The 27,826-nt window shown below is 47.3% G+C and overlaps 1 protein-coding gene and 1 long non-coding RNA gene across 2 annotated transcripts in view; one reads left to right on the top strand and one right to left on the bottom strand.

Moving 5' to 3' along the window:
* Nucleotides 1-10,713: 10,713 nt before the first annotated feature.
* Nucleotides 10,714-16,978, top strand: LOC107079732 (uncharacterized). Its single transcript, XR_001480643.2, has 3 exons — nucleotides 10,714-11,219; nucleotides 11,310-11,627; nucleotides 15,948-16,978. It is a non-coding gene; the product is annotated as an uncharacterized lncRNA (long non-coding RNA).
* A 246-nt stretch (nucleotides 16,979-17,224) lies between these two features.
* ppil2 (peptidylprolyl isomerase (cyclophilin)-like 2) overlaps nucleotides 17,225-27,826 on the bottom strand; it is a 64,739-nt gene continuing 54,137 nt past the window's right edge. The window contains exons 16-20 of the mRNA XM_069182121.1: nucleotides 27,640-27,696; nucleotides 22,094-22,166; nucleotides 20,835-20,897; nucleotides 19,880-20,025; nucleotides 17,225-17,750 (exon numbers count right to left, since the gene is read on the bottom strand). Of these exons, the coding sequence (XP_069038222.1) occupies nucleotides 17,648-17,750; nucleotides 19,880-20,025; nucleotides 20,835-20,897; nucleotides 22,094-22,166; nucleotides 27,640-27,696 (442 nt within the window). The 3' untranslated portion in view covers nucleotides 17,225-17,647. The remainder of the gene's footprint in view (nucleotides 17,751-19,879; nucleotides 20,026-20,834; nucleotides 20,898-22,093; nucleotides 22,167-27,639; nucleotides 27,697-27,826) is intronic.

The raw sequence follows: 27,826 nt of genomic DNA, 5'->3' as shown, positions 1-27,826 counted from the left end.
CTCTGGTGCTTGGGCTTGGGCTTCATTTCCAAACGGTCAGTTTTTCCCCCCAAGGGTCCACACGCTGGACTGGTCAAACTCCCGACAGCGTGAGTCAAGTGTCCATTAATGAGCTGCACTCACGTGAGAGAAAATAGCCACCTGAATAAACACAGGTAAAGACAGAGCCCCCAGTGCCTGGGCACAGAGCTCATCCTGGTTACTGCAGTGTTGAGTGAACTCCGAGTATGCGACTCCTCCCCTGGACGGGACACCAGTCCGTCACAGAGCCAGTCCCAGTGAGCACAGGTCCCCCCTCCCACAGCTGGGGGAATGGAGCCTCTGGGGTCAGTCACCTCACTCAAGGAACAACAGTAGGGTCTGCAGCAGGGGCTCGAACCCACAACCCGCCGGCCACGAGTCCACAGACTGACCCACTTCTGTATCCCATCTGCCTGTGTAAAAATGTTTTTCATATGTGAGGAGAACACAGTTTCTTAATGACTGCGCTGACACGATTCCTGAATGTACACAGCTCTAATCCCCTGAGATATGCAGCTGACAGGACCCTGAGCTGACGAGCTCAATTTAAAAGCAGGGTCCAGAAGCGTCTGTGAAAATAAGGCACGCGTCACACGATCCAGTCTCGTCCTGCTCTGGGTGAGGAGCCTGAGAGCCGAGCTGCGTCGGGCCCCAGTGGTTCACTGTATGAACCGGTGAAGTGTTTGTCAACAGACCCTGGCACACAACTGCCAAGCGCTTCCCAGAAATCCGACCTGCCCTCTGGATTCAAACACCGATGGGTTATTATTCTTACAACACTCCTTTATCGTCTCAGCAAGGTCAGGATAAATTTACCAGCGGGATTTTTTTTCTTAGCACTGCCTGTGCATTTAATTAACTCAAACGGCACTGTGAGGCAATACATTTGGACACACACAGAATCTAGATGTTTACCATGACATAATACCCATACATTTTTCTAAAAAGGCCTTGTGGATGTTTTAAAATTTTGCCTAAATACAGTACAGATCTTACCCCAGGATCTCTACAGCAACCAGAACTCTTGACCATGAGACGAGAGACGCCACGTGTCTATCAGTAAACTGCAGGCCTTGGTCCTGGAGAGCCCCAACCCAGCAGTGTCTGTAGATCACCATTAGATCACCAAGATTCCACTGTGAACAATGAACAATGAGTTCTCTTAATTGAAAAGTGAATGGATTGCTTTCTTTACTCATCACCAGCACACAGCTTTTGACAATTTCTAAAAACAGGTGAGCTTGAAGACTAACTGGAATGGTGCACCCCAGGACCACGGATGGGAAATCTCTGATCTGTTGGACATCGCTGGAAAATGCTGAAAATTGTGGTGTGATGTGTATTAGTGTCAATGAGAGGACAATTTATAGTGCCAAAGTACTCAAATTGGATCTACTTTCACTTTATGCTGCGTTTCATCATGATGCAGCACAAAATTGTAAATAATATCATGATAGTCAAAGTTGAGTCCCCACAAATACAGGAATACAGGCACCGTTGCGTGTGTGTGTGTGACAAAACACTACATTTAAGATTTACTATTACAAGATCACGTATCAGCTGCAGGAAGACAGCCAGGAGTTCAAGCTACTGTACAGTCTGAAAATAAAAGCTGAAATATGAGCACAGAGCCAGCATCAGCTTGAAATCAAAGTTGCGCCAAGGTTGTAGGAATATGAGCGCGTTTGTACGAGAGACAACGAAGGTCTCTAACACTTGAAGGACACCAATCGCTTTACAGGGAGAAGCTTTAACAGAAGATGAAATCTGAAAGCTGCTCACACATGACAGTGAACCTTGCTTTGAGGAACATTATTTACTTGTATCCAGGGCTTTCCAGGAAAGGGAGAGGGGCAGAGAGCACAGGACTGGTTGGACAGGCCCTGTACACGGTCCAGCGTGCACAACCAGTACCGAGAACTGGCTCCACTTCTCTTTCGACCTGGGTGTAAGGCCACAGTAGATCAGCCTGACTAATTCCCATTAGTGGACTGAAGCCTCTGAATTAATACAGTAAACACTTGTCACTTGAGCCCCCCAGGGACTTGTTTCTCGAAAATTGCTCATCAGGTGAAAACAGATATAATGGAAATTAAATTCCCTTTACTTCCCATTTTAGAATCTAGTTCCAGACCTCAAAAATGTTCCCTAAAACACCCAAACTTCACTTTAATACAGTACAGAACAGTGCCTAAGTATGAAAACATTAACATTCCTGGTAAATTCTTTGAGTAACGTGCTTAAAAGTCGCTATTGAATGCAGAAACAATGGGTAGGAAAACAATAGCACTCCTGCTTGGAGACACTGGCACGCAGTGCATACTGGGGCGCTGGAACGTTTCACATGGATGCAGAGGAGAACGATTTAAAACGTCTGATAAGATGCCAGGAAATAAGAACCCCAGCCATGCTTTACAAGAGCTCAGCTCGTAAGAGTGAAAACCTGCTCATTTCATGACAAAACAGGAATGACCGGATCTCATATACTGTAAATGAAAACTTGAACAATGAGGGATGACTGTATTCAAAAACAGAAGGAGAGCTGAAGTCAGAAAGGATCAGACAAATTCCTCACTAAATCAACAACTGGATTATAAACCATGATCACCCCACAGATTCCAGTTTAAGACAACTACAGAACCACTCAACTGCATGGTGTACAGATATGCTGTACAAATACTTGGTTACGTTGTTGGCAGCCGCAGCCTAATGAATGGACTACCAGTGGTAGGCAACGCAAACAAAGTGCACTTGATCCCAAACCTGACGAACAGTAGGCCGACATGGGGCTGTGCAGTCCAATACTACATCAATACCCTCCCCCAGGAGGGGCTCGGGAGTGGGCTGGAAACACTTCCAAATACTGCGGTTTCTGCAGTTTCCAGCGGGCCAGCATGTTCTCCTGGGACGGTTTCTAATATTTTGGCCAGTGCCCCTGTGCTGGTTCGAAAAGAGAAAGCACAGAGAAGGGCAACAGCACTTGCACTAATGAACTAGTAGAGGCGCAGGCAGACAATGCAAGATGTGGGGACGATCTTGGAAGGAGAGCAGGCGTCGTACAGTACAAGGCACTGTGTGCACCCATTTAGGGGGAGCAAGAAGAAACCAGTCCTTCTCCCAGCACAGGATAACCATCTGAAACAAAAGGCATGTCTTCTGCGCCAATCACTGCTGTTCTGTGCTCCTGTACGCCAACTCCTCACCAGGAGAAGACAGCCGAGTGAGGACTGGGCCTGAGTGAGTGTCTTTGTGATCATGCAGCAGTGTTCCATTATCAGCGCAGCTATTTCCAGAGGATGATGTCACCCGAGTGGCACTGACCTTACCCAGAGAGTGACTCAGTGCCTGGATACCAGAGCACACACACGCCAGCCGAAGATGTCAGCCTTGATATTAGGCTGGAAATACAATTAAGAACAAGACTCAGATTCAGAAGCTGATGCAAGGTAGAGTCAACAATGCTATCTACACGTATTTATAAAGAGCACTCAGTATTCATATGCACACGTCAGAAGGGCTCTGCGATCAATATCTAACTACATTATGTAACTCTCTACATCCATCTAACTAATTATGCTGGTGGGCAAAAAGCCCGTTCTGTCATCGTTTTCAAGTCAGCGCAAGAGGAGGAGCTTCAGAGAGGTGCTGTTTGCAAATAAAAATGGAACTGCAAATATCAACAGCCTTGCTGAAGGCAGATTCCCTTCATCTCCGGCTGTAACCGGGAGAGAAGATGGGGGTGGTGGAGGTTCTTGCTGCCCGTGCATTTCAGCTGAGCTCCTGGAATACACGCGAATTGCAGCCGGGACGCGACACTGAGGTTACCTCTGCTGTGGGAGAGCAGGCCGAGAGCAGCCTCCTGCTCCCCTGTTGGTGATCGTCAGCGCCTGGCCTCCCTCCGGTCAAACCCGTCTCCAGAGGGACGTTGAAGCAGGAGCCACTGAGGTCCCGTCCAGGTCCACAGGACTCCCAGGTGGCTCCAACTTGAAACGCCAGCTGAGCCCTGTAGCTCCCTAACCCTGTGCAGGTGTTGCAGGTTCGAACCTCCTCTGAGTGCTGTGCCACGTGTGGCTGGTGTTCTCCCTGGCGGAGTGCTGCTGGGATTGCTGAACAGATCCTGAGGGTTTCTGCTTCCTTGGGACTCGTGAATGCTTGTCTGACAGTGAGAGTTGTGATGAAACATTTCCTTCTCTTCTCAATCTGTCCGCTGGTGGGGGCAACCCTACTGTACTCACCCACAAACAGCTCCACAACGGCATTTCAGCATTCTGTCTCGACAGCTTTCCATTGATTTGCTTGTGCTACAGCAGGGTTCAGGCCTGGGCTACCCCACCGACATTCAAACCCTCACCTTGCATGACAGACACCGGATATGAACCGTGGGATTTAACACCAGATGACACCCAGCCGGCCTCCCCTGGGACAGAATGCAAAAGCAACACCAGAGGGAAGAGAAAGTCGATCCCTCTTGCATCTCTCTGGGTCTGGATGGTCTGTTGAGCTCCGGACAAAGAGAAATGTTTGTCAGAAACCTTAGAGGCAGGGAGTGGAGGGGGAACTGCGAGAGGGGAGCCCAGGGCTGGAAAAGGGGCCTTTGTGTGGCTTTGTTCTACATTGAAACGGTTCTGACCAGGACAGATCTTTCTCCATCGCTTTTGTTCCCTCTGCTTTCATTGGCAATTCCCCGGGCTGCCGTTTCGAGCGGGAAAGGGTTTTAGCTCCGAAGGAACTCGTTATTTCAGAGGAAGACACCCAGGTGAGGATTCCCTTACACAGGGAGTGGGTTTGCAGGAGAAAAGGGAAGATCTTCCCTGACAAAGCGCACCGATGAATGGGAAAGACGAGGTTCTCCAAGTCATTGTCAACCAAATGACCTTTTATTTTCAACAATAAAGATTAAAGGTCTCAGTGGGCTTCAAGAGACCATGGAGGTTAGGAGGAAATATTTTCAGATCAATGCCTTTCAGGACACAAAAAAAAAACCTTCCATCAGAGTATAAAAACCATGTCTAACCTTTCCTTAAGGAAGTGCAGCAGCTGGAAAACTAATGCTGAAACTTTGCTGGAAGAGAATTCAAAGCATTCTAAGGTCTATTGGAAGAATATTGTTACGGCACATGTATTTACATGCCTGTTACTTCCTTGAGTGCAACTCAACTTGGCTTCTCATGTCACACTGCAAATAACCACATAAGCAGAGGTTCAAGTGAGAGGAGCCCATTTGACCCGTCTAGTCAAAAGATAATTGATCAGGATCTCCTGCTCCGGTTTCTTGAAGGAAGCCAGGGTACCTGCTTCAATACCATGGCTGGGTCCAGACTCCCACATCCCTTCGTGTGAGTAAGTGCCTCCTGTTCTCCTTATTAAAAGCACTTCCGTGCCGTTTCCAGTCACTGGTTCACTGGTTCTCTGTTCCGACAGGAGGAATCCAGTGGGTTGACGTGGTCAGCACCCTTGAAGATTTTGAGTGCTTGAATCTGGTCCACTCACACCCTTCTCAAAATCAGAATTCAAAGCCCTCAAGGGCATTGGAAAGGAAGTTTGAGTGGAGTGGGAGGGGACATCTCGACAGCTGCAAAACACGCTCGGCACAGATCTCCCCCACAGACACGACAAATCCGAAGACATCGAGCTCACTGGGATTCTCGCAGGGCCCTGCGAGCTCAAGTGTGACTCAGCTCACGAAGCAGGCAGCCTGGCTCATCTGGACACGGACTTGTTTGTCCCGTTCCTGCGGACTTGCAGGGGTGAGGTGACGAGAACACGCAAGGGTGCCAGCAGGCTGAATCACTGCACTGCAGAGGACAGCAACATGAGATCACACCAGCTGGCCTCCTCATGAACCATGTTGTCATGCCGGTGACCTCACCACGGCCATCGTGCAGGAAGTGAAGACAAAGGTGCCAGACTAAGCAGAAAGAGAGAGTGTCTGGGTGGCCAGGAAGTTGTCTGTGTCGGATTCAGGAAGATCAGATAACTTTTTTTTTTGGAGAACCCAGCTGTACCATAAGGGACCAGTGAGGTATGAGGCAAGACAGGAGAAGTTACAGTATGTTTCATACTTGATAGGCATGCTTTATGGAGCTCAGTATAGGGTTACAATGCCTATTAATATTTCACAGCAAACGACACAGAGGGTAGCAGTGCACAAGGAGGGATTCTGAAATCAATCTCTTTTTTTCAATGGGTTTCTTCTGAACAGAAATAAGTAAACACAATTTTATGGCAAAGGAAGCAGCAGGAGTGTCCTCTTTTTATATGCCATGACGCACAGACCGTTACTGTGCTGGATACACTGATATTTATTCCTCCTGACTCATGGATACTTGTCTGAGAGGTGCAGCAACAGCTGTGAGAGCTGAGTGTGGAAGAATGGACAGCGTTCTACAGTAAAGATACTGCTGAAAACATATATAGAGAAAAGAAATTATATAACAAATTGTGGAAAGAAGAGACTAACAACTATGAATACAACAAAGACCTCTCCTGTTTAGATCTTGTTCATGATTGTAGAATAGAGAAAGCTTTTTAGACTTTTGGAGTAGGATTCTATCCAGTATCCTTGATTGGAGTTAAAAGCTACATTCTCTTCCCATTTCTATAAGAAACTGTGAAAACATTTCAGACGATTGTGCACACGTGTTGTCCAGCGTCATTGTCTGTACTTACATTTTCTTCCTGCTTTGTGCAGACTTGACAGGGTTGAGGAGGTACCTACTTATCTGTGCAAAGAAGTTTGTAAAGAAGCAAAACAGAGCTTCATCTGTAACCATAGGAACAAGGCGTGCTGCTTAGCCTGCTTCTGCAGAGAATTTGTGGAGACCTAAAGCAGGCCTCATTACTAAAATATCTAGTCCTCTGCTTCCAACCAGGAGATGGGCCCGTCCTACAGTGCTGGTCTAGTAAGAAATGACGCACCGATTTCCTGCTCATGGAACAAACCAGTGCAGACAGATCAGGAAGTTTTGGCGGCAACAGGGGGAAACGAGAAGACACGATCATTAAAAGTGAAGACAAAATAAAAACAGGACATCACACAGAGCGCTTGCTTGCCTGGAGGAGCATGACAGAAATAAAAATAAAAATGTTTTTGGAAACATAACTCCAATGGTATATTTGATTGTCTGTTTAAGGGGAAACTGCTAAACTTTTTTGGTATTTCGGGGTTAGAATCAGCATTGATGACAGCATTTCAAACCCCAATCCGTTAAATGTAAACAGTAACTTGAAAAACCTCCAATTTACATCCAAAAATAGATGAAATTTCCACGTATGTGCAGTGTCATGTTCTGCGATTTAGTACGATATAGCGAAATTTCTGGTACCGTCATGTGGCCCTGTTATACTGTAAACAAGCCGGGTTGTGAATACATCTCTTTAAATCCAATAGAAATATAGCTCTTAACTTCAAGATGGTTGTTGTCGATAAATGGAACTTACTTGTTAACTTTGCATGCAGATCATGCTTGAAACTTTCTACGGTGTCGTCTGCTGCACAACCTGTACTTATTAACTTGTCGCTTGACATTAATCATTACAGGGACTAGCGAGCAGGAAGGGCTGCTTCACTTTGGAAGTCACACGAACTCGCGCTCTCGCCCTTTGGGACTGCAGTTCCCCTTTAAGAAAAAATCGACTGTAGCCACCATAAAGGTATTGTCTTCCACTTTGCCTACAATTAAATGTTTTGCCATTTTAAAATGATATTAAATTAATTAACAAAGCTTTTTTTTTCTCAAAATACTCTCAAGCTTTAAAGTATATAGTTCCTTAAGTTACTCTGTAAAAAATGTGATTGTGCTCGGAAGTGAATCGTTTTGATCATGTCCTGGGGATTACTTGCAGGAGCTAGTCAAATACGTTTGCAAATGATCACAGCAATTGTGGATGGCTAAAAATCCAGCAGAACTTACCGCTTCTGTGTCGGAACAGGTCTACCTGTGGGCTTCTTTAAAATGCCCAAGACAACTTATTGTACACAAGAACAGGAAACAGGGACTCCTGACATAGCCTGTTTTTAGAATTATATTCAAAGCTGAGATCCCAGCCCGAGAGCACAGTATCTCTATCCTCAGCCACACGTTGATTTCTGGGAACACAGCGCTGTCTCTCTCACCCACCCTCTCTTTCATCTGAAATGCAATAAGGCCACTAATTCCATTGGTGTCCGTGTCCCAGAGACCAGCCAGTGGCCAGATTGCCTTCAGCATGGACAAACCCAAACACATCAGACATGGATTAGTCTCATAACCGAGCATCTGCAAAGAATTAGAGTTAGGGCACATAAATGGGGCCTGACACAATGTTGATCCTAACCGAAGCCATAATTCTGTGTTGTTAAATAATGCCGTCCAATGAGGAATCACTGTGGGAGCGCAAGAACAGCAATAACACTTAAGATTGCTCAGTGCTGCATCAGGCCTGCATTAACAGACCCTCTTATGGGTCGATGCACATGCTAAATTTAGTCAGGGGTGTTTATTTTAAGACCAGAGTGTACACAGTCTCCCCCTCCCTCTCCTCTCTCACACACGCAGGACCAGAAATGAAAACACACAGCCCTTTTCTTCTCTTTCTGAGGCCGGTAATTGATCTCAGCTGATTTTCCAATGCATTTAATGCTTCCAAAATAATAAAGCCAAACATACAGTCTTTGCAGAACACAGTTTGGTCTCTCTTGCTAAGTCATACTCCATGAAACCTGGTGCCTTTGTTACCTGAACACCAGCTGTAGGCGTGGTTCCAGGGTCCCGCGGTCTCTTCTAGACAGAAGCAGAAAGTGTAGGAGCCTCTGGACTACCTAGAAAACATTCCCTTACAGGAAACCGACAGCGATGTTAACTTTTAGCGTGCAGAATCTCACAATTTCACTGTTCGTAACCTGACTGACTTGTCTGATGGTGGAATAAAGCACAGGGGGTCTTTGTCTTTCTGAATCAGATTTTTTGGGGGGAACAACATTTTCTTTTTGTTCCGTCTCGTGAGTCAGACAAAAATGAAAACCAGATGCAGCAAAAAGGCACTTTTGCCACATCCGTTACGTTTTCTCATTCAGCTTGATCGTTAAGGAGATTCCTGAAAAAGGTACACCGTAAGAACCGAGGGGCTGAGAAGCAGGGGGTCAGAAATCTTGTTGGTGAGGAGTCAAACTCTTTTCTAATGGGGGCGAGACAGATTCACAACCTGGCCTGGCAGAAAAGACATAATCACCATGCCTGAAGAACTTCAGCACAGAGTCTGAACCCTGCCTTTCACCAGCTCTCCCTGTTCCTTTCCACCTCGAAACAGAATTAAAAGTGGCAGGAAGGCAGGAACATTATTTCCACCATCTGTCATCTGTTTTTAACCTTTCAGGCAGTCCTTCAGCCCTTCATTTCCCAAAACATTTTTCTATTCTTCATCCAATTTCCTGGGGCTGTTATGAATTATTCTCTTGCCCACAATTTCTCAGATGCTCATTTGCTGTTGCGTGTGGAGATGCACACCACGCCTGTGGCCGTTTCTTAGGTTTCAGTGAAACCCCAAAATTAATTTGGTCCATCAGTGTGCAAAGGCAAAACAAAAAAAAAACAGATCCCCATTTTCTGAGAAGCAAATTAGGAGGTTTTTTTTTTTTACTTCCCATTCAAAATCATTCTTCCTATGAAGAATCGTCCGGTCATTAAATAACACAAGGACGCTGAACTAGGCCATCCAAGATAAAAAAAACTGCAACACAGTTCACAAAACTGGACCCTCGGGATAATTCTCTGGCAGTCAGAGAACACAATGAACAGATCCAGCACATGGTGGGTCCATTCACCCGTTAAAGAGGAATCACAGTGCCTCTAAGTAACGGGAGCCGGGATGATGATGGCTCTGGAATACTTCGCTCATCCTTCATCAGAGATTCCCTGATCCCTGGTGAGGGTCACGGCAGGCAGGGGCCTTTCCCAGGAGCACAGGGAGAAAGGAGGGCAGACGTCTGGGTGGGACAGCCGTGCACAGCAGTGCAGCGATTCCGATTGACCCAGGCAGAGCGCCATTGGAACACCTGGAGACAGCCACATGGACAGAACAATTCTGAACAGAGGGAGCCCCGGATCAGCTGCCTCTGCCGGGGAGGAGTGGTGGCACTGTGGCTAAGGATCTGCGCCTGTGGCTGGGAGGTTGCTGGTTCAAATCCTGCAGCCAGCAGAGGAATCCTACTCCGTTGGGCCCCTGAGCAAGGCCCTTAACCCCAGCTACTCCAGGGGTGCTGTACAATGGCTGACCCTGTGCTCTGACCCCCAGCTTCTCTCCCTGTCTGTGTGTCTCATGGAGAGCAAGCTGGGGTCTGTGAAAAGACACATTCCTAATGCAAGAAACTGTATATGGCTAATGAAGTGATCTCATCTCAGCCTGCTGCCCTCCACTATGTTTTCCCCTTTATTTCTATGGCAATGTAACAGCATACTTAAAACCAGGTGCAATCTTTACCATCCCTAAATTAGATGTTGCCGACCCCGATCCATATCTGACCTGGGGGAACTGGGGAGCTGTGGGAGACCACCATCTCAGCGGCAGAAGCGGGGAATTCTTTTACTCCTCTTTTTTTTTTTACCAATTGAGAATGAATCCCAATTTACAACATTGTCCTGGGTCTGTCCTGATCTGAGCCCACAGCCCTCTGATCGTGAAGATGCCCAACAGACGGGCTGAGCCTGAGCCGTGTGTGTGTGTGTGTGTGTGTGTGTGTGTGTGTGTGTGTGTGTGTGTGTGTGTGTGTGTGTGCGTGTGTGTGCGCGCTCTCGGAAATTAAGATCAGGCACTGCGCTGCAGAGAAGGATCGGTATTCGACAGCTGGCACGGAGGAGAGACAGGCCTGAGCCTGCCGCCGTGTGCGCGGGAGTCCAGGGCGGGAGGCCCAGCCGCCCTCAGGGAAGGACCCGTGCGTGTCCGCTGGCCGTGCGGCCCGGCCCGTCGCCCAGGTGTCAGTCCCGGCCTGGAGAGGAATGTCAAACATCTCCCCGGACCCAGAGGGGGCCAGGAGGGCGACCAGCCAAGCCTGCCTGCCTGCTTCACTTTCCCAACAGCGGCAGGCAGCGCCCCACCGCGGCAACTCACTCTCCCACTCCGGGGAACAACAGGACGCCCTCCGTGCCGAAAGGAGAGAGCCGGGACGGGGCGGGAGAAATTTCGGGCGAGCCCGTCTTTGAGAGAAGCGCAGGTTGAAATCGGTAAGGGGGGGTGACATCCAGGACTCTAAACTTCCCTTCTCATGATTTCCACAGATTTGTTCTGATCTCTTTTTATATCACCGCTCTCAGGCAGGACTGACGACACTGCTTCCGTCAGAACACGAGGCTGTCGAGGAGCACAGATAAAAACCCAGGATGGATATCTACGCCTTGATCTCCAGGGGGTTCTATCACCTACAGGCAAGATGAGGGTGAAAACGGGAGCTAAGATTTTAATTTGCCCCAGACAGTAAAAACACCAGCTTTATGTTCCTCTTGTAAAGCTAGATTTATTCTTAGAGCGTGCTGGCAAGAGACAAACTCTCTGTCAGCTGTGCGGATTCTAATGCAGTAATGAACGAGGCTCCTGCAGTGACTGTTATCAATGCTTGAGTTCAGAAAATGAAGGTAAACACAATCACTGACTTTGATTATTAAGGGCTGTCTCTTTGGCTTTTAAGCAGCACAAAAGTGAAATTTAAATTTGGTATGAACCCGTCGGTCCCACGAGTCTGAAAGATGGAGGCCGGTGTGCCCAAAGAGCCCATCTCTGAGTTCAAATGAGTATCAAGGCCTGAACTTTTTTCGAAACATTTTGTCCATCCCTGAGCTCCACGATTTGCAGCCAGCAGCCAGTCAAGGGTCAAAGGTCAACAGCAAACCATTCTCTCATTTTCCTCTTCTTGAAAATCCCACACTCCCGAGACAGATTTCAAAATCGGGAAAAGAGCAGCTTAATATTTCAAGAAAATCAGGTCTTACATACATTATATTTGAGCCTCCAACCAACACATAATATGACTACCGGACAAACCGGAATACATTTCCCTTTGGATTCATGTCCTTTGTAAGGACACAAATGCATTCCACAAGCCAAGCTGACCACAGCGATTTAGTATTTCAGTGGCCCTGGAAAATTCTCTCCTACCTGACCCTCAATGAACTGATCATGCATTTAGCTTAACTACTGTACTGTATATCCCCTCTGTTCTCAAGTTTACAGGTGCTGGGGAGAGAGGAGTCCTACAGTGGATGTACTATAATAATAATAACAATAATAACAATAACAATAACAATAATAATAATAATAATAATAATAATAATAATAATAATAATAATAATAATAATTGCTTACACTTATATAGCTTTTTTCTGGACACTCCACTCAAAGTGCTTTACGGGTAATGAGGATCCCCTCCACCAGCACCAGTGTGCAGCCCCACCTGGATCATGCGCCAGAACGCTCCCCACACACCAGCTCTCAGTGGGGAGGAGAGCAGAGTGATGGAGCCAGTTCAGAGATGTACTGTAAGGGAAAATGACGCAGTTTGATCATCTCAGTGTACAAACACTGCTGTTGACAGAGTGTCTGCACATACCCCTTACATCTGGAGGTAAATCACAATTGAACATAAAGGCAGCACTGCGCAACACTGACTGAGGACAAAAGAACCCAGTCTGCTAACGGCTGTCCTGTTTCACACTCTGGAGATGAATAACAGGGGGGGGCTCTGTGGCTCAGGATCTGCGCCTGTGGCTGGGAGGTTGCCAGTTTGAATCCCGTGGCCGGCAGAGGAATCCTACTCTGTTGGGCCCCTGAGCAAGGACCTTCACCCCAATTGTGTCGTATATTACAGTTTCCTGCTCTCCAGCCAAACTCATCAAGGGGGAACCGCAAGGGCGCCATGCAAATATACCGTGCTATAACTTCCATCAGGGCAAGCATGATGAGCCCCACACAAACCAGGGCTGTCCTGGGGTGCACTCCCTCTCTCTCAGGAACACGCTCACACTAATAGGAGGTGACTGCCTCCCATGGACGAAGCCGTTAAAAACAAGTCCCTTCAGAGAAGATACACAATCAGAATTGAAGGCCCGTCTTCTTCATTTTCATGTTTTTTTTGCTCCTTTCTGTGAATTTTAAAGTGCTTTGCACAACTCTCAGAGGAGAATCACGTCAGGGGGTGAACCAGATTTTTATTTAATGTCTACGGCATAATTTACCATTTTTTTAGCAGGCAATGCAATAACACATACAGCATGCCCAGTTCGGTGCAGACCGTTCCCTTTATTAAAGCATCATGTTGTATAGCAGCTCAAAGCGAGTAAGGCTGGATGAAGCTACTGTAAACTGATCTCTATTTCTCAGGAATCAGGCACTACTACTATAATGCGTCTCTTCAAAGACATGGAAGAGAAACGCAAAGGAACAACAGAGAAATGTGTAACAACTGAAAATCGCACGAGAGCGATATCATTCCTAAGAGCAACCGAGCCAGATATATTTGCCTCAGCGCATTCGTAACTTAAAATCCATCAGGAACTGTTTTTCAAAAATAAAAAAGAAGCGGATTAAAGTTTTTTTTAAAAAAACATCATATACTACAGTGGCTCGGGCACACACACAAAGAAAGTCTCTTATCTCTCTAACCCAGTAACACACATTTTCCCGTCCCGCTCCGTCACTGCCAGAGATCTGCACACGCAGCGTTCGCTGAGGTTTGCATTTCCCGACTCGGCCTTTGTGTTCGGACCAGAGCTGTGGGCTGATGTCAACCACAATGCAAACCCCCCCCCCGAACCGGTCTCCACAGCAGGTCTGAAACCAGGAAGCTTCAGCCAATGGCGCCCCAGGCCCCGGCCGCGTGGGCCCCCAGAAAGTTCCTATGGTGTCGACAGCGAATCGCCCCCATTGTAACCTGAAAAGGTCAGCGCTGCAGAACAGGCCGCCAGCACTCCGGCCCCCGCCGCGCGTCAGCTTCAACAGGCTGGCCGGGTTTCAGCTCCGCACCAGAAAGAAACGCCGCGCCTGCGTTCGTGCCTTCTCTTCTCGGTTTTCACGGGAGTCCCATCCGATCAGAATTCCTCTTCCCCCCCATGACAATGTGCTTCCCAAAACGTTTATTTTTTTAACTGACATTTACACTGCTTTACTGCATTTCTGTTTTCCTTTACAACTGAATGTATCCCTCTTCATTTTAAGATTTTATTTTGACGCTTGGTTTGTAAAGCACTTTGAGCTGCTATATGCATGAAAGGTGCTCTATAAGTAAAGTTTCCTTTTCTTATTATTTTTTTAATATAACCAGCGCCACAGTTTGTTTTAACGCATGGTGGTTTTGAATGCCAGGCTCAGGCAATCAAGGTGTTCAGGTAAGGAGGCTGTCAGCCTGCTTAGGTTGAGAAGGAAAAGGTGAAGAGAGGGCTCGTTCCACGCTGAAAGTTAAAGAGGAGAAATATGTCGGCTTTCAGCACGGAATGACCTTCAGCTGTCCCTTTAAGGCAACCAGTGCTTCACCTTCAGTCAGTGCCGAGAGGGAGCTGTGATAAAAGGAAAGTACCTGAAATGTTTCACTTTCTTCAAATCAAGACTGAAAGTTCTTTCAATCTGCACAGAACATGATGCAGGTCTGAACCTCCGGCTGCAACAGAATCAAAAGCTATTCACGCCCGGTGCACGCTGAGCTAATGCCGAGAATGAGTTATGTAATGGCTACAGAGCAATTAAAAAATGAGAATGAAAAATTTCACATTAATCAGTAATTAACAGAGAACCGAAAAGGGAAACGTTGGTTCCACAAACGAGAAGGAAGACAAGTTTTGGAAAAATGAATTTAACCTGCACAACATCAGCGAGAGAGACGGAAAGAGGAACTACCTGATAAACACAGAAGAGAGCGAAAACGCAGAAACGCCGAGAGAAGACGGAACCTGCTTTCTTTTAGAATGTCAATTCTCAAATAAAATGTATGAGCTAAAGGTCAGGTCATTTGAAGCAGGGATTATACGTTACAAAAATTTATAGAGCAGAGTAAATATTTAACAAGCCTTGGCGGTAAAATTTCCCCCCCATGCGGACAGATGGATAAAGAAGCCAGCAGCCATATCACCCTGCAACTCCCAGCTGGCAGCCCACTGAAGCTCAGCAGTGTGAGCCTGGTCAGTACCTGGATAGGAGACTCCTGGGAAAGCTAAGGCTGCTGCTGGAAGAGGTGTTAGTGAGGCCAGTAGGGGGCGCTCACCCTGCGGTCTATGTGGGTCCTAATGCCCCAGTATAGTGACGGGGACACTACACTGTAAACAGGCGCCGTCCTTCGGATGAGACGTGAAACCGAGGTCCTGACTCTCTGTGGTCATTAAAAATCCCAGGGCGTTTCTCGAAAAGAGTAGGGGTGTAACCCCGGTGCCCTGGCCAAATTTCCCATTGGCCCTTACCAATCATGGCCTCCTAATAATCCCCCTCTATGAACTGGCTTCATCACTCTGCTCTCCTCCCCACTGAGAGCTGGTGTGTGGGGAGCGGACTGGCGCATCATCCAGGTGGGGCTGCACACTGGTGCTGGTGGAGGGGATCCCCATGACCTGTAAAGCGCTTTGAGGTGAGTGTCCATCCATGAAACTCCTGGGCTCAGACTGGCCTCCGGCAGGGCTGGGAGCAGCTCCTTTCCCAATCCTGACAGGTTGGACACCCTCCAGCCCGCCCTGGAGCAGCTCCCCTGCTCCCAGAGAGAGGAGGGGGGCCCGACTCCGCGGCCCAGCAGCGCGATGCGTCAGCGTGGCTTCCCCCTGCTCTCGTCTGGCCGCAGTGCGGACCCGTATCCGGACCTGTGTCGTTCAACCCCCACTTGCTTTCCTCTCTCCGCCACACCTGAAGAAGGGCTCCACAGCTGAAACGTTGCGCCTTTTTTCTTTCCGGCAGGGAATAAACCTTTACCCGTTCCTTTGCAGCCTACACATGCTGACGCAGCTCCCCACCTGAACCCGTTTAACCCCGAGGCCGCCATGTTGCACCCATCGCTGTCGGGCCGGCGGTGAATGTTCGGTGACCCCCGAGGAGGCCAGAGGGTTCCTGAAACCGAGCTCTGGTAAAGAGAGCAGTGCCACGGCGCTCTGACTGACCCTCACGAAGGTGCGCTCTTACCACACGCTTCCTTTGTGCTGCCCTGGTTTTTATCCCGCTTTCCCAAAACTCCCACAAGATTAACCGCGATTTCCCCTCCCTTCTGCTGAAACGAGGAGACGCTACACAGAACGAGGGGGGCGTTCAGGCCAGAGATGAGCTGCGGGACAGGAACTGCATCGCGGAAGTGTGCTGGGACAGACACAGGGCTTTCACAGCCTGGTGACTCACTTCCAACACATCGAGACTTCTCCTGCTCTGAAACAAAACACTTTTCAGGATTTTGCTGGCAAATTCATCTTTAATACAAAAACGCGCGAGAAGGTTATGTGGAGAGGAAAAAAAACAAAACATGGGTCAAACACTTTTTAAATCATCCCCTGGATATAAAAGCCTGAACAGAAAAGTCAGGACATATCCATGGGGGGAAAAAGGGATGTGTGCAGAGGTGAGTATTCTATCCCAACAATGTGGTGCACAGGCACAAGGTCTCCCTGTCTCCTGCACCTGTGTGCCCTGAGAGCAGCACCACGTCCCAATTATTCCCTCCCATCCGGCTAGATGGTCTCCTCGGAGACAGTGCCGGTGCTCAGGAAAGCACTCTGCTCGGTAGATTTGGCTTGTTGTGAAAACTGGAAGAAAACCCTGCTATTGTGAACATTACTTCAAGGTTGTGGGGAGATACGTTACTGAAACCCGCAGAGAGTCCATTCCAGGAATGTAGAACAAAACGGCAGCGCGGAGAAAGAAAGTCATCAGGAACTGGAGTGATCGACGTGGATCGCAGGAGAGATGCACACCCCGACTGCAGACCCTAGCCTCCGCCTCGTCTCCTCAACAAATAAAACCCGTACACGTCTCTGCAGCCTTGATTGGTTAGTAACGGAAGCTATTCGAGACAAAAATCAGTTTCTAACCAGACGCAGCCCAACAACAGCAGTAGTTTTTAATGCTGCGGTACCCTTGCTGGCATTTCTGCACGGATAGGGTGTGCCCACTTCACAGGAAAGATGCCCATCCCAGAAACAGGCTGTGCGGAGACCCATGAGGACTGTTCAGCTTGTACCCCTCCGCCCTCAGCTCCGACAGCCTCAGAGAAGTCTGCTCCTGCAGGGTCATTTTATTAGAGCTTTCCTCTATTCAGAGCGGGGAAAACAACACATAAAAGAATAATAAAAAAAAGTTTGGTTTCCAAACTAGACAGAATGGATGATAGCCATATCCTCCAATTATACAAGAGTAACAAAATATTTCATGCAATACATCCCATTTCCAGATTTTCTTTTTTTTTTTTGTTTTGGCCTCCACACCTCTGGCCTCCAGTCCTCTTATTTTTAAAAAAGTCAAATGGAATAAATTTCCTTTGCATCTGTTTCGGGGGCAGTGTGATGGCCTCCCAGCTCCACTGTGACCCCTGGCCTGTGTTCATCGGAGCTGGGGGTGCACGGCGGCAGTGAGGGGGTGCAGGGTGGCGACGCCAGTTTGCCGCTTGGCGTTCCTGAGGTGGCCCCCCCGCCGTCCCCCGCGTCTACCAGGAGCTGAAGTCCCCAAAGCCGGCTCTTCCCTTCGGCCTCTTGGCCGCGGCGGCGCTGGTGGAGGGGCCGCCCTCGGCTCCGGCGGTGGAGCGCTTCCTGCAAGACAGCAACGATTCCCGTGAGACGGGGACAGCAGGCCGGCTCTTCCGAACGGCACTGGGGTTCGGGAACCAGAGGCCGAAAGCTGAGCCTCATCAAATTGCCCTTTCTCATCACACTTGTTCCGCCCCCATTAATGCCCCCTGTGAGCAATCACACAAGGACACTAATGACCAGCGGACAGATACAAACTGCAGATCGGCAGAAACTCTGCGATAGTTTGGATCATCTCAAATTACTGCTTTATTCTAGTACTGCTGCAAGAACTGCAATTCACATGTATTTAGATTGTGGGAGTTCTCCACTCAGACTGATGTCAGGGCTGTGTGGGGCTCCAAAGCAGATCTTTTAGCAGATCAGCTCCTACCTTGGTTCATGAGATACCTTTTAACTGTATGAGCAACAGCATGTCCCTGGCTCTGAAGAATTCGGACCATGACACTGAAAGCAATCCCATACAGTTCCACAGAACAGTATGGATGCATGTAAATGTGTATGTGTGGGAATTCAGAGGAAAGTGTACTGGGAGACTGGGAGACTGGCAGGGTCAATCAGAAGCCTTCAGCGATCTCTAAGACCGGCCTCAGGCCACGCCGAGTCTGTGTCTCAGTTAGAAACCCCTGCTGACTCAAGCTGAGCTCAGGCCCCCCGAGCACCAGCTCCGAAATTAAAAATAAAAAAGCAGAGCTCAACAGAACGAGGCCGCAGATGGCTAATTAAAAACAACACCCTTACAGCGGCCCTCCAACACTGTCTGCACAGTCTGGGATCGGCTTAGTCTTCGCTTCAGAGAAAAAAAAACCTTACGGATCATCTGAGACAAGCAGAGTGGGTATCTCTTGGATAATACAACATTGTGTTTCCCGGGATCAGTCCGAATCCTTCCCTCTTACACAAGAGAGCAGGATGCCAAGTCAGTCCATGCAGCTGCCCCGCGCTCCACCCTGTGCCTATCACTGGCTGCCACACGCTGAGCAGAAAAGCAATTAATGAGAGCCTGTTGCGCCAGCGCGACGTGGGGCTCTTGGCGGGCGCTCCCTCCTCTGAGCAATGCCCTGCTGTGGGAAAAGCCAGGCCACACCGTGCCCTCGCTTCCTCTCCACGGTCTTATCTCCTGTTCCGGATAAAACACCCAGCGAGCTACTCCTGCCTGGTGGTGGGGGAGGAGAGAGCCGGCTCTGCACCCAACACTACTGTACCGTGCTGGCTGGGCACCCGGTGGGGGTGGGGGGGAGGAGGAGACTGCTCAGGGCGAGCTCTGCACTACAGGAAAAAAACATCAAATCTGCCCTGAAGAGGTGCAGTACTCGCTGGGAAAGCAGAGAGCTCACAGACCAGAGGAGTGTAGCCATGTCTTATCCTGGGGGTCCCAATTTCCCCAATTTAAAGGGGAGCAGCAGTCCCAATTTCTCAGACCGGTTATTAAATCTTGGTAACAAAGTGAACTCGCTGACAAAAAAAGGACACATTTGGAATGAAACACCAAAAAATTGTGAATTTTGTGAAAGAACTGGAAGTTGCCATGTTGTCGACAGACGTGCCTTCCAGTTCCCACGAATGGCGATGTGAACCGGCCCTTCCTGCTCACTAGTGACTGATGTACTGTGAATTACAAGCGAATAATGGGAGGTTGTGCAGCGGATATTTCACCGCAGAAACATTCCAATGTGATCTGCAGGCAGAGTTAACAAATAAGTAGTCTTTGCTGGCAAAATCGTCTCTGAGTCGAGGGCAAATATCTCTATTGGATTAAGAGATGAATTCACAAGCCTGCTTGTTTACAGCGTAATAAGGACGCAACAAAATATCGGACGTTTTGTTGCCTCGTTCTGAATAGCAGAACATTACCTGGAAATTTAATCTATTTTGTGATGTAAATTGGGAGCTATACTGTGTACATTTTATATTTTTTGGAGGTTTGAAATGCACTCATTGGTGCTGATTGTTTCTAAACCCCGGAATAAAACAAAACAGAACGTTGCAGCTGCTCTTCCAATATGGCAGGACTCGTGGCACTAGTGATCATCATCTTGCTCCAGGATTCAGCACTCCCAGCTCCGAGACGGGTCTCTGAACCCCGGAGCAGTGCAGGGGGGGGGGGGGGGGGGTGGGCGGCTGGCTCTTACGTCGCTGCAGTGTTGATGTACTTGCCCACCCCGGGGCGGAAGGTCCTGGGCGCGGCGTCGGCGCCGCTCTTCGGAGCCGCTGCGGTGGCTCGGGCGCGCTCCTCCTCCTCCTGCTTCCTCACATCCCTCTCCCTCTCAGCCGCGATCTGGCGACACAGGAGAAGACCGGCCGCGTCACTGCGCGAGCCGAGGAATGCTGCGGCTCGACCGCAGAAGTCTTTGCAAAAATTCAAAATGGCGGAAAATAACAATGATGACAATGGCGGACTATGTGAACATGAAGATGAAAATAAACAAAGCTTTATATTGAAGACTTGCCTCATACTTTGTTAAATGTCCCTTTGGGCGCATACAAGCCAGAACTCTCCTCGGAAATGTGCGGTACAGATTTCTGACGTAGTTAATATCAAAGCTGACCCAGATATAATGGCGAACAGTTCAGCAGATGTAGTGACATTTCAGGCTTGATTTTCGTTTGATCTTGAACCACAGATTTTCCTTTTTTTTTAGGTCTGGGACTTTGCAGGCCGTACGATACACCGAATATTGTTTAAAATCATTGACAACAAAGGCTCTGTGGACAGGTGCGCGATCATCTCGAAATCGGAATGGTTTATTGAAAAAATGACGGGCCAGTACAGGCCATACATGTTCATCCGATATCTGGATATATTTTATAGCAAGTAATATCTCGGTCAACCACACTCAAAGTTCTACACCGCAGTATGTGATGCATCCCCACACCATTACTGAAACACGTCGCTGGCGTGCATTCAGGACGAAAGGCTTCTTGAGAAGTGCATTTTCTGTCACCTGTATCGATGACTGGAACTTTTCAGGATCAGCTACGTCCAAGTCAAAATATCGAAACAATAAGAGGGCACTGAAGCGGGCAAGCCTGCTTAACAGGCTTAGCAGGCAGCATGGTGAAGGCCCACCAAGAACCCGGACCAACCTGGGCATCGGCTTCTTCATACGGGTCCACGAACACTGTGGCGCTCAGGAGCTTGATCTCTGACTGGGGCAGCGAAGGAGGGGGAGAGGTAAAAGAAATATTTTACACCACAGGAATCAATCAGAATCTACACATACTCTTATCTAAGGATTACCAGGGGGATTTGTGGAATTTAATCTCTCAAATAGAAAAGAAAATCCCTCCCTGTATTTTTTTTCTGACAGGGCCGTTGTCTTTTTTTCCCAGAATTCCCCCCAGCTGATGTGCCAGAGTTCCTCTGACAGCCCCCCTCCCCCAACTCACACACACTGCAAATATTAATCAGAAAGCGTTACATAACTAAGGAACTTGTTTGTTCACTGTTTGCTTGTTTGTGGCGTCTCAGATGTTGCTTTCTGGGTGCTTACTTGTGAGATCGATAAAGGCAGCCTTGTAAAAATGGGTGCTCTCTAAATCATCATTGTTAATAAGACCATGTTCTTAAAATGTGACTTACGAGGTCCAATAAAGGTTTCATTTAGCCACGCTACCGGTCAAATGGGCTAGATGAGCTCCTCTAGTATGGAAGCTGTCTTCTGCTGTTGAGGCTCAGTATCTTGGGGTTCCTGCGAGAGCGCCCCACTTTCCACCTCAGTCCAGCACCCTACGTGCCGGATCTGAGCCCGACTCCCAGCTCTCGATTTGCAGGACAATGTTCTTCCCCCAGTCCCCAGAAGAAAAGATTTCCGAGTCCAACAGCATCAGCTGATTTCTTGGAAGACTCACAACAACCGACTACTACCAGTGCAACTCAAACACTGAAAAAGACATGTTTCTGAGAGAGAAGAGTCCCCTGCCGGATACATATGTTTTAGCTTCCTTTAAGCTGCCTTTGTGATTGAAATATTTGAATAAAAGAACTGCACAGTTAAATGACACAATGGCAGGACTCCCTAAAATCTCTTAGATCATTTTAATTGCAAGCAAGTTACATTCTTATATAATCATGCTTGATGCACCTGAATCATTTTATCACAAAATCAAACACAACAGCCATTAATGAGAAATGAGCTGCACTTTGGAATTAAACATTTGAGTAATGTCAGAAATGGAACAAGGAAGCACAAGTGCTCCACCCACATCTATTAATGATTTCAATAACAGAACCTGGAAGCAGCTCTTTGTGTGGTACTGCAATCAAAATTGAGCCAAAAGGCCTGTGGAAAAGGGGCAAACTTCAAGGAAGGATTTTAGAAAAGCATCCATCAATGGCTTCATACCTTTGGACGGTCTGTTTTGGCATCACTCTCAACGTTTTCCATTGCAGTGAGCGTTTCAAAACCACCTACAACTCTGCAGCAGGGGGAAAAAAGCAGATGTTCAGAGTTTTAATTTATCAGGGTTATCTGGGTTGGATCCTCCCTTGTACACTAAATCCTTAGCCGTAGAAATCTTGGACAACCTTAGACCCTATCCTCTGATGCAAAACTAACAAACAAGAAAACTAGATTAGTAAATCCCATCATCATTTGGACATTTTACTTATGCCGGACAATTTTCGAATTAAAACAGATTAATCACAAGTGAAGCAAAGGTTCTCTTCTCCTGTTTGCAATTTATAGTAACTCAGAGCAGGAAAATGCACTGAAGGGCATCTCTCCTGCATGATGTACTGCTTCCCGATTCAAAACCCAAATAAACCGACTGCTGTCCATTGCTGCCTAATGCAGACTGAGGCTGTTCTGCGTTAGACTCAGACTTCAACTGAAACACAAAGCATAATGCAACAGACTAGAGCTTTAAGGTCACTACAGTGTACAGTTTCACGTTTAAAGGCAGTTTCTCCTATAGGAAATAACCACATCTTTTTTTTTTGCAGAATTTCTGTTCAGAAACAACAGAGTTATTATATTGGTACTGCCAGCACTGTGAGCCAGGAAAAATAAAAATCCCACATTTCTCCTGCAAGGGCCTCGGAGTTTCCCCTTTCCCTTCGTCTGACACAGCAGTGTCAAGTCCTCTCCGAGAGGGTGTGTAAACCTGTCTCAGGGCATTGGGCTCCATGCGACTGGATCGCACCCAGACTCTGGAATTCCAGACCTGTAGCGCACGCACGCAGTCACCAGTTCTCACAGGGGTCTGGAACAAAGGCCCGGGCCTCTCTAAAAATCACACCCGGTTGTGAAAGAGGGTTTTTTTTCTTCTGGTAAATCATTTCAGAATGCTGCATTTGTGTGCTGGCGTACGCAATATGTTGGAAAGATTTCACCAGAAGACAATCCTGAAACCAGTAGGAGAGGTTCGTCTATGACCTTCTTTCTTTAGACCTACATTGGTACGCATGCCCGCTGCTTCAAGCGTGGATGCACGATGAGGAGGCCTTGTAGGCATCTTGAGCATTTTGGTTGTTCAATTTCGAACAATAGGGATTGGTTTTTCCTCCTGGTTAAAAGCGCTAACCCAGCCATAGGGGAAGCGATTACAAATCCGACCGTAAACAATCCCTCGAGGCCTCCTTTACCACGTTGTGATCAAGCACATGGACCTCCAAGGCAGCACATGAAGACATTCCCCTAGACCAGATCCCCTACAGTAAAATCCTCTGAAGCCTCCCCTCCCCCCTGTTCAGCTTTGTGAAGTGGTTTTGGACCTGTGCCACCGTATTGTAGCTTCTTTAATTTTTTTTAACCTTTGAACCTTTTCCTCAGTGTGATAATCCTGCATCTAGGCTGGAACGCACATGGACACAAACGCCCAGGGAACAGCAGAGCGGCCTTTCAGTCTGCTGATGTCATATCCTGTCCCCACCTGCACTTCAGGAACTACTGCAGAACATTAACAAGCAAGACACCGGCCTGGAAATGTTTGCTGTGAGCCATGTGACACCTATTATTTCTTTTATAATATGGCACAATTGGCTGCTGACAGATGCTTACAGCAGATTACAGGAAATTAAAAATAATTACAGCTTTAGATTCAGCTTCAAACCAGCTCAGTACCACCAACTACAGTTAGGGTGCTTTTTTTTTTTTTTAAAAGAGTTGCACACTTCAAAGCCTAACCTAAACAATTACCGCTACTTTCAGAAACACGGCCGATATTGGGGTTTACTGTATGTAGTCTTTGGCGGTTCACAGGGAGTACAACTTTAAGATCCACTTCTCAGGACAGCCTAGGAGAACCCACGCACGCGGGTTGTGTGAGGCGCTCAGTGTGGTCCTCCACACGGACCCAGCGGCACCTCATCACATTCAGAAGCGAGGGCTTCACACGAGCAAATCAGACAGCCCAGCTCCTGGTATCGAGAAGATGCATGAAAGTGCATGCTTCGAACCCCATGAATCACATCAAGCCCAGAAAATAAACATGGCTGCCCCCCTACCCTGAAAGCATGAGCTGATGCTGCTGCTAATAATAATAACAACAATTCCTTACACTTACATAGAGCTTATCTGGACACTCCACTTAAAGCGCTTTACAGGTAATGGGGATCCCCTCCACCACCACCACCAGTGTGCAGCCCCACCTGGATGATGCGCCAGTACTCTCCCCACACACCAGCTCTCAGGGGGGAGGAGAGCAGAGTGATGAAGCCAGTTCAGAGATGGGGATTATTAAGAGGCCATGATTGGAAAAGCCCAAAGGGAAATTTGGCCAGGACGCTGGGGTAACACCCCTACTCTTTTCGAGAAACGCCCTGGGATTTTTTAACTACCACAGAGAGTCAGGACCTTGGTTTTACACCTCATCCGAGTTAGACCATGGGGTGAGCGCCCCCTACTGGCCCTACTACCACCTCTTCCAGGAGCAACCTTGGATTTCCCAGGTGGTCACCCATCCAGGTACTGGCCAGGCTCACACTGCTGAGCTTCAGTGGGCTGTTGGTTGCGAGTGGCAGGGTGATATAGCTGCTGAACCCCTAGAACATCAAAGGCGGAACTTTGCAGACAAGTCATTTCGGGGTGAAACCCGCCTCAAGGCTGACTTTAAATGGCCACCATGTCATCAAACAGTTAACACCGTTGCTTGCTCACTTTTGTGTCTGCTGGAGCCCAGGTCAGTCCAGTGTTTTCTTCATCTAACACAGCTCCATTGTTCCTGTTCAATGTTTGACTCTTACTTAAGATAAGATTTCCCAGGCAGCGCAGAGTACCTGGTAACCAGAACAGCCCTAGATAATTCTTGATGCTGTTTTTCAAGCACACACAGAAAAATGTACACAGTACACACAAATGGCAGTCTCTGACAGCACTCCAATCACTGCAGACGATCAATAACTGTATCTTAAGGGAGCTCAGGTTTAATTATAAACGGATTATGAAAAAAACAAGCCAGCTGCATTTCCTTGTAGCTCTGTCTCACTAGCAGTACATGACAGCATTTTCTTATCGTGGGTTGGAGCTGCTGTTTGCTGTTTGTAAGATACAGTCAAGAGAAGAGCTGCTGTTTGCTGCAGTAATGCCAGCATTTTATTGATTTTATTCGGGGGGGGGGGGTGTCTTGATGATGTGATGGTGCAACAAGCTATTTATTACTAATAGACTGCAGCAATGAATCACAAAGACGCAGGAGGCGTTGCAAGCAATGCAGCCACCTGTTGAGATGGACAAAGGAAAGCCCAGACTGGGGGGTCCATTTTTAATTCTAGTGCATGCTTGTTTTTTAGGTCTTGAACTACTGTCGTCCTCTTCATTAACTACACTTGCTGTATATTGTAAATTAAATGTGTGATGTTGCTTTAGAATACTGGATGGGGTGTGTGCACTGTTACTTTTCCACAGCTCCCTGGATTTCAAGTACAAGTCCCGATTAAAATAGATTTGATACATAAAGAAAAAAATAATCATTTAGAAGAACCTTCTCCCGGCAAGGATGACATAATCCATCCCTGTTTTTTTTTTTGAATGGATAACTTTGCTTGCCAAGTTGTAGCTCCTTGCTAATTCACAGACTGCAGCTTGAGTTTCAAGCACTTCATACTGAACCCCCTTCACTAAGGCTTGTTAGCTTTGTGCTCGTGGAACATAAATGTATACGCTGCGGCTCATCTGCTCCATTTCCTCAGCCGCCTCCTGCTGTGAGAGCCTTCAGTGTTAAGTGATGCAAGATTGTTCTCTCCACAGACAGGCCCTGTATCACAATTTAAAAAAAAGAAATATTGCCTACTTTTTGTTTTAAATTTAACACCCTGTTTTCATCATGTTGTAAAGTTCAGGCGTTTTTTTTCTTAGATATGCATCAACAATCAGAACGAACTGCATTTGTTAAACAGGTTCTGCCACGGATTTAAGACAGACCAGTGCTGAGATTTCTTTATGTCAATCAACATGACATAACATAAAAAAGGCATCCTGAAAAATTTCCAAATTTTCTTCAACACGTATTGAAGTTTTAGCATGCATTTCTCTATAACACCAGACGCTTTTTAACTTCGAAAATACAGTTTTGGAGCTGGGGCTATCTTTCACAGAAACGCTAGTCTCTGACAGTTGTGGGGATTTTTGGTGGCACTCATAATATTGCCCCAGGAGTTCAGAACCTGCACAACAACATTCCTTAGTTTTAATAAGAACCTACAAAAATGAGTTTGCATATTGCAGGTTTCTCAGTCTCTAGTAAAACAACTTTATTCACTGCCTGCAGGCCATATAAAAATTCTGTTTCAGTGTAAAATTTTAATTCCTGGTAATTTATTCCCTAGAATAGCTGGCCTGAGAATGTAATGTCATCTTTTCTTCCTTTCACATGCGGACAAGTTTGTTGTTTTTTTTTTTCCAGGAGGTATGGGGGACGTGCCGAGAGACATAAGGGCAACAACTGACAAACAGAAGGAACAATACAAGTGACTCAAGAGGACACCAGTCTGACCTCTGTTTCCAAGAAAGCCCTCGACCAGTTTAGCTCTGTGCACGTTTAAAACAGGCCACCCCCCTGACAGGCATCACAGCAGTCATTTCTGACAATGCACACGGCAAACAATACTATCAGAAAAGCTTGTTATGTAAGCTGTTATACAAACAGTTCCAGAGGCCCCAGGGGATCCTCAGAATTGCAACTCATCCCAGAATACAACTGAGAAAAGCAGAATGGGTATCTCCTGTCTTTTAATGCTTTTAGACCCAAGACAACCAGGGTTGACTCAAGCGCAACACACACAAGGGGACACCAATACAGAAGCTACAAAAAACAAACAAAAGACAGTCCACACAACGTCTTAGATTACCCCATGGAAATGTTTACTACCACGTGCTAGGATGAGGGAGTATTCAAGAACTCTTAGAAAAGTTACCGCTGACAAATAAGCACAGCTTGATGACACTGAGCACACTTAACACATTAGTGAATAACTCTGTTGGAGAGAAACCTGAACCCAGGACTTGAGGATTCTTAAGACAGTGGTTAGGAAGGTCCTGAAGACAATTATAATGACATTTAACAAAAACTTATTAAATGTTATTCCGTTTCTATTACATCTATTATTAAGTAACCTTATTTTCATAACCTCAATTTTGTGATTTCTGTGTTTTTTCTGATTTTTGTGATTGCCAGCAACTACTGCTGGACGCTGTATTGTTGTGCATTTGATAAACTTTGAGTTGAAAAACATGAACCTGTCTGATGCCTTTTAAAGATCCTATCGCAATGAATGCAGCAGGGGAAATGATGAGCAAATTCTAATCAGACTGGGATTGAGGTCTCAAGAGGGGCTGTTGACTGTGGGCCACAATGGGAGTGATGTCTCGTTTAGCCTCTGTCTCTCCCTTCCGCACTTCCCCATAACCCACACAAAAGCTACGCCAAAAACGGGAAGAGGCGGGGCAAGTACCTTCCAAACACCGTGTGCTTCCTGTCCAGGTAGATGCACGACCGGAACGTGATGAAGCTGGGGGAGAAGCAGGAGACAGAAGTAGCGTTAATCTGGGGAGAACATCGCAGCAGAGCTGACACACCGAAGGACTTTCTTTAGGTATGGAGGACGCAGGCTGCTGTCCCAATTTCTCCGACTGTTTATC

The sequence above is a fragment of the Lepisosteus oculatus genome, chromosome 22 (genome assembly GCF_040954835.1).
Source record: "Lepisosteus oculatus isolate fLepOcu1 chromosome 22, fLepOcu1.hap2, whole genome shotgun sequence".
Taxonomy (NCBI): Eukaryota; Metazoa; Chordata; class Actinopteri; order Semionotiformes; family Lepisosteidae; genus Lepisosteus; species Lepisosteus oculatus.
The sequence above is the reverse complement of the archived record's forward strand: the minus strand, read 5'-3'. Positions and strand labels throughout refer to the sequence as shown.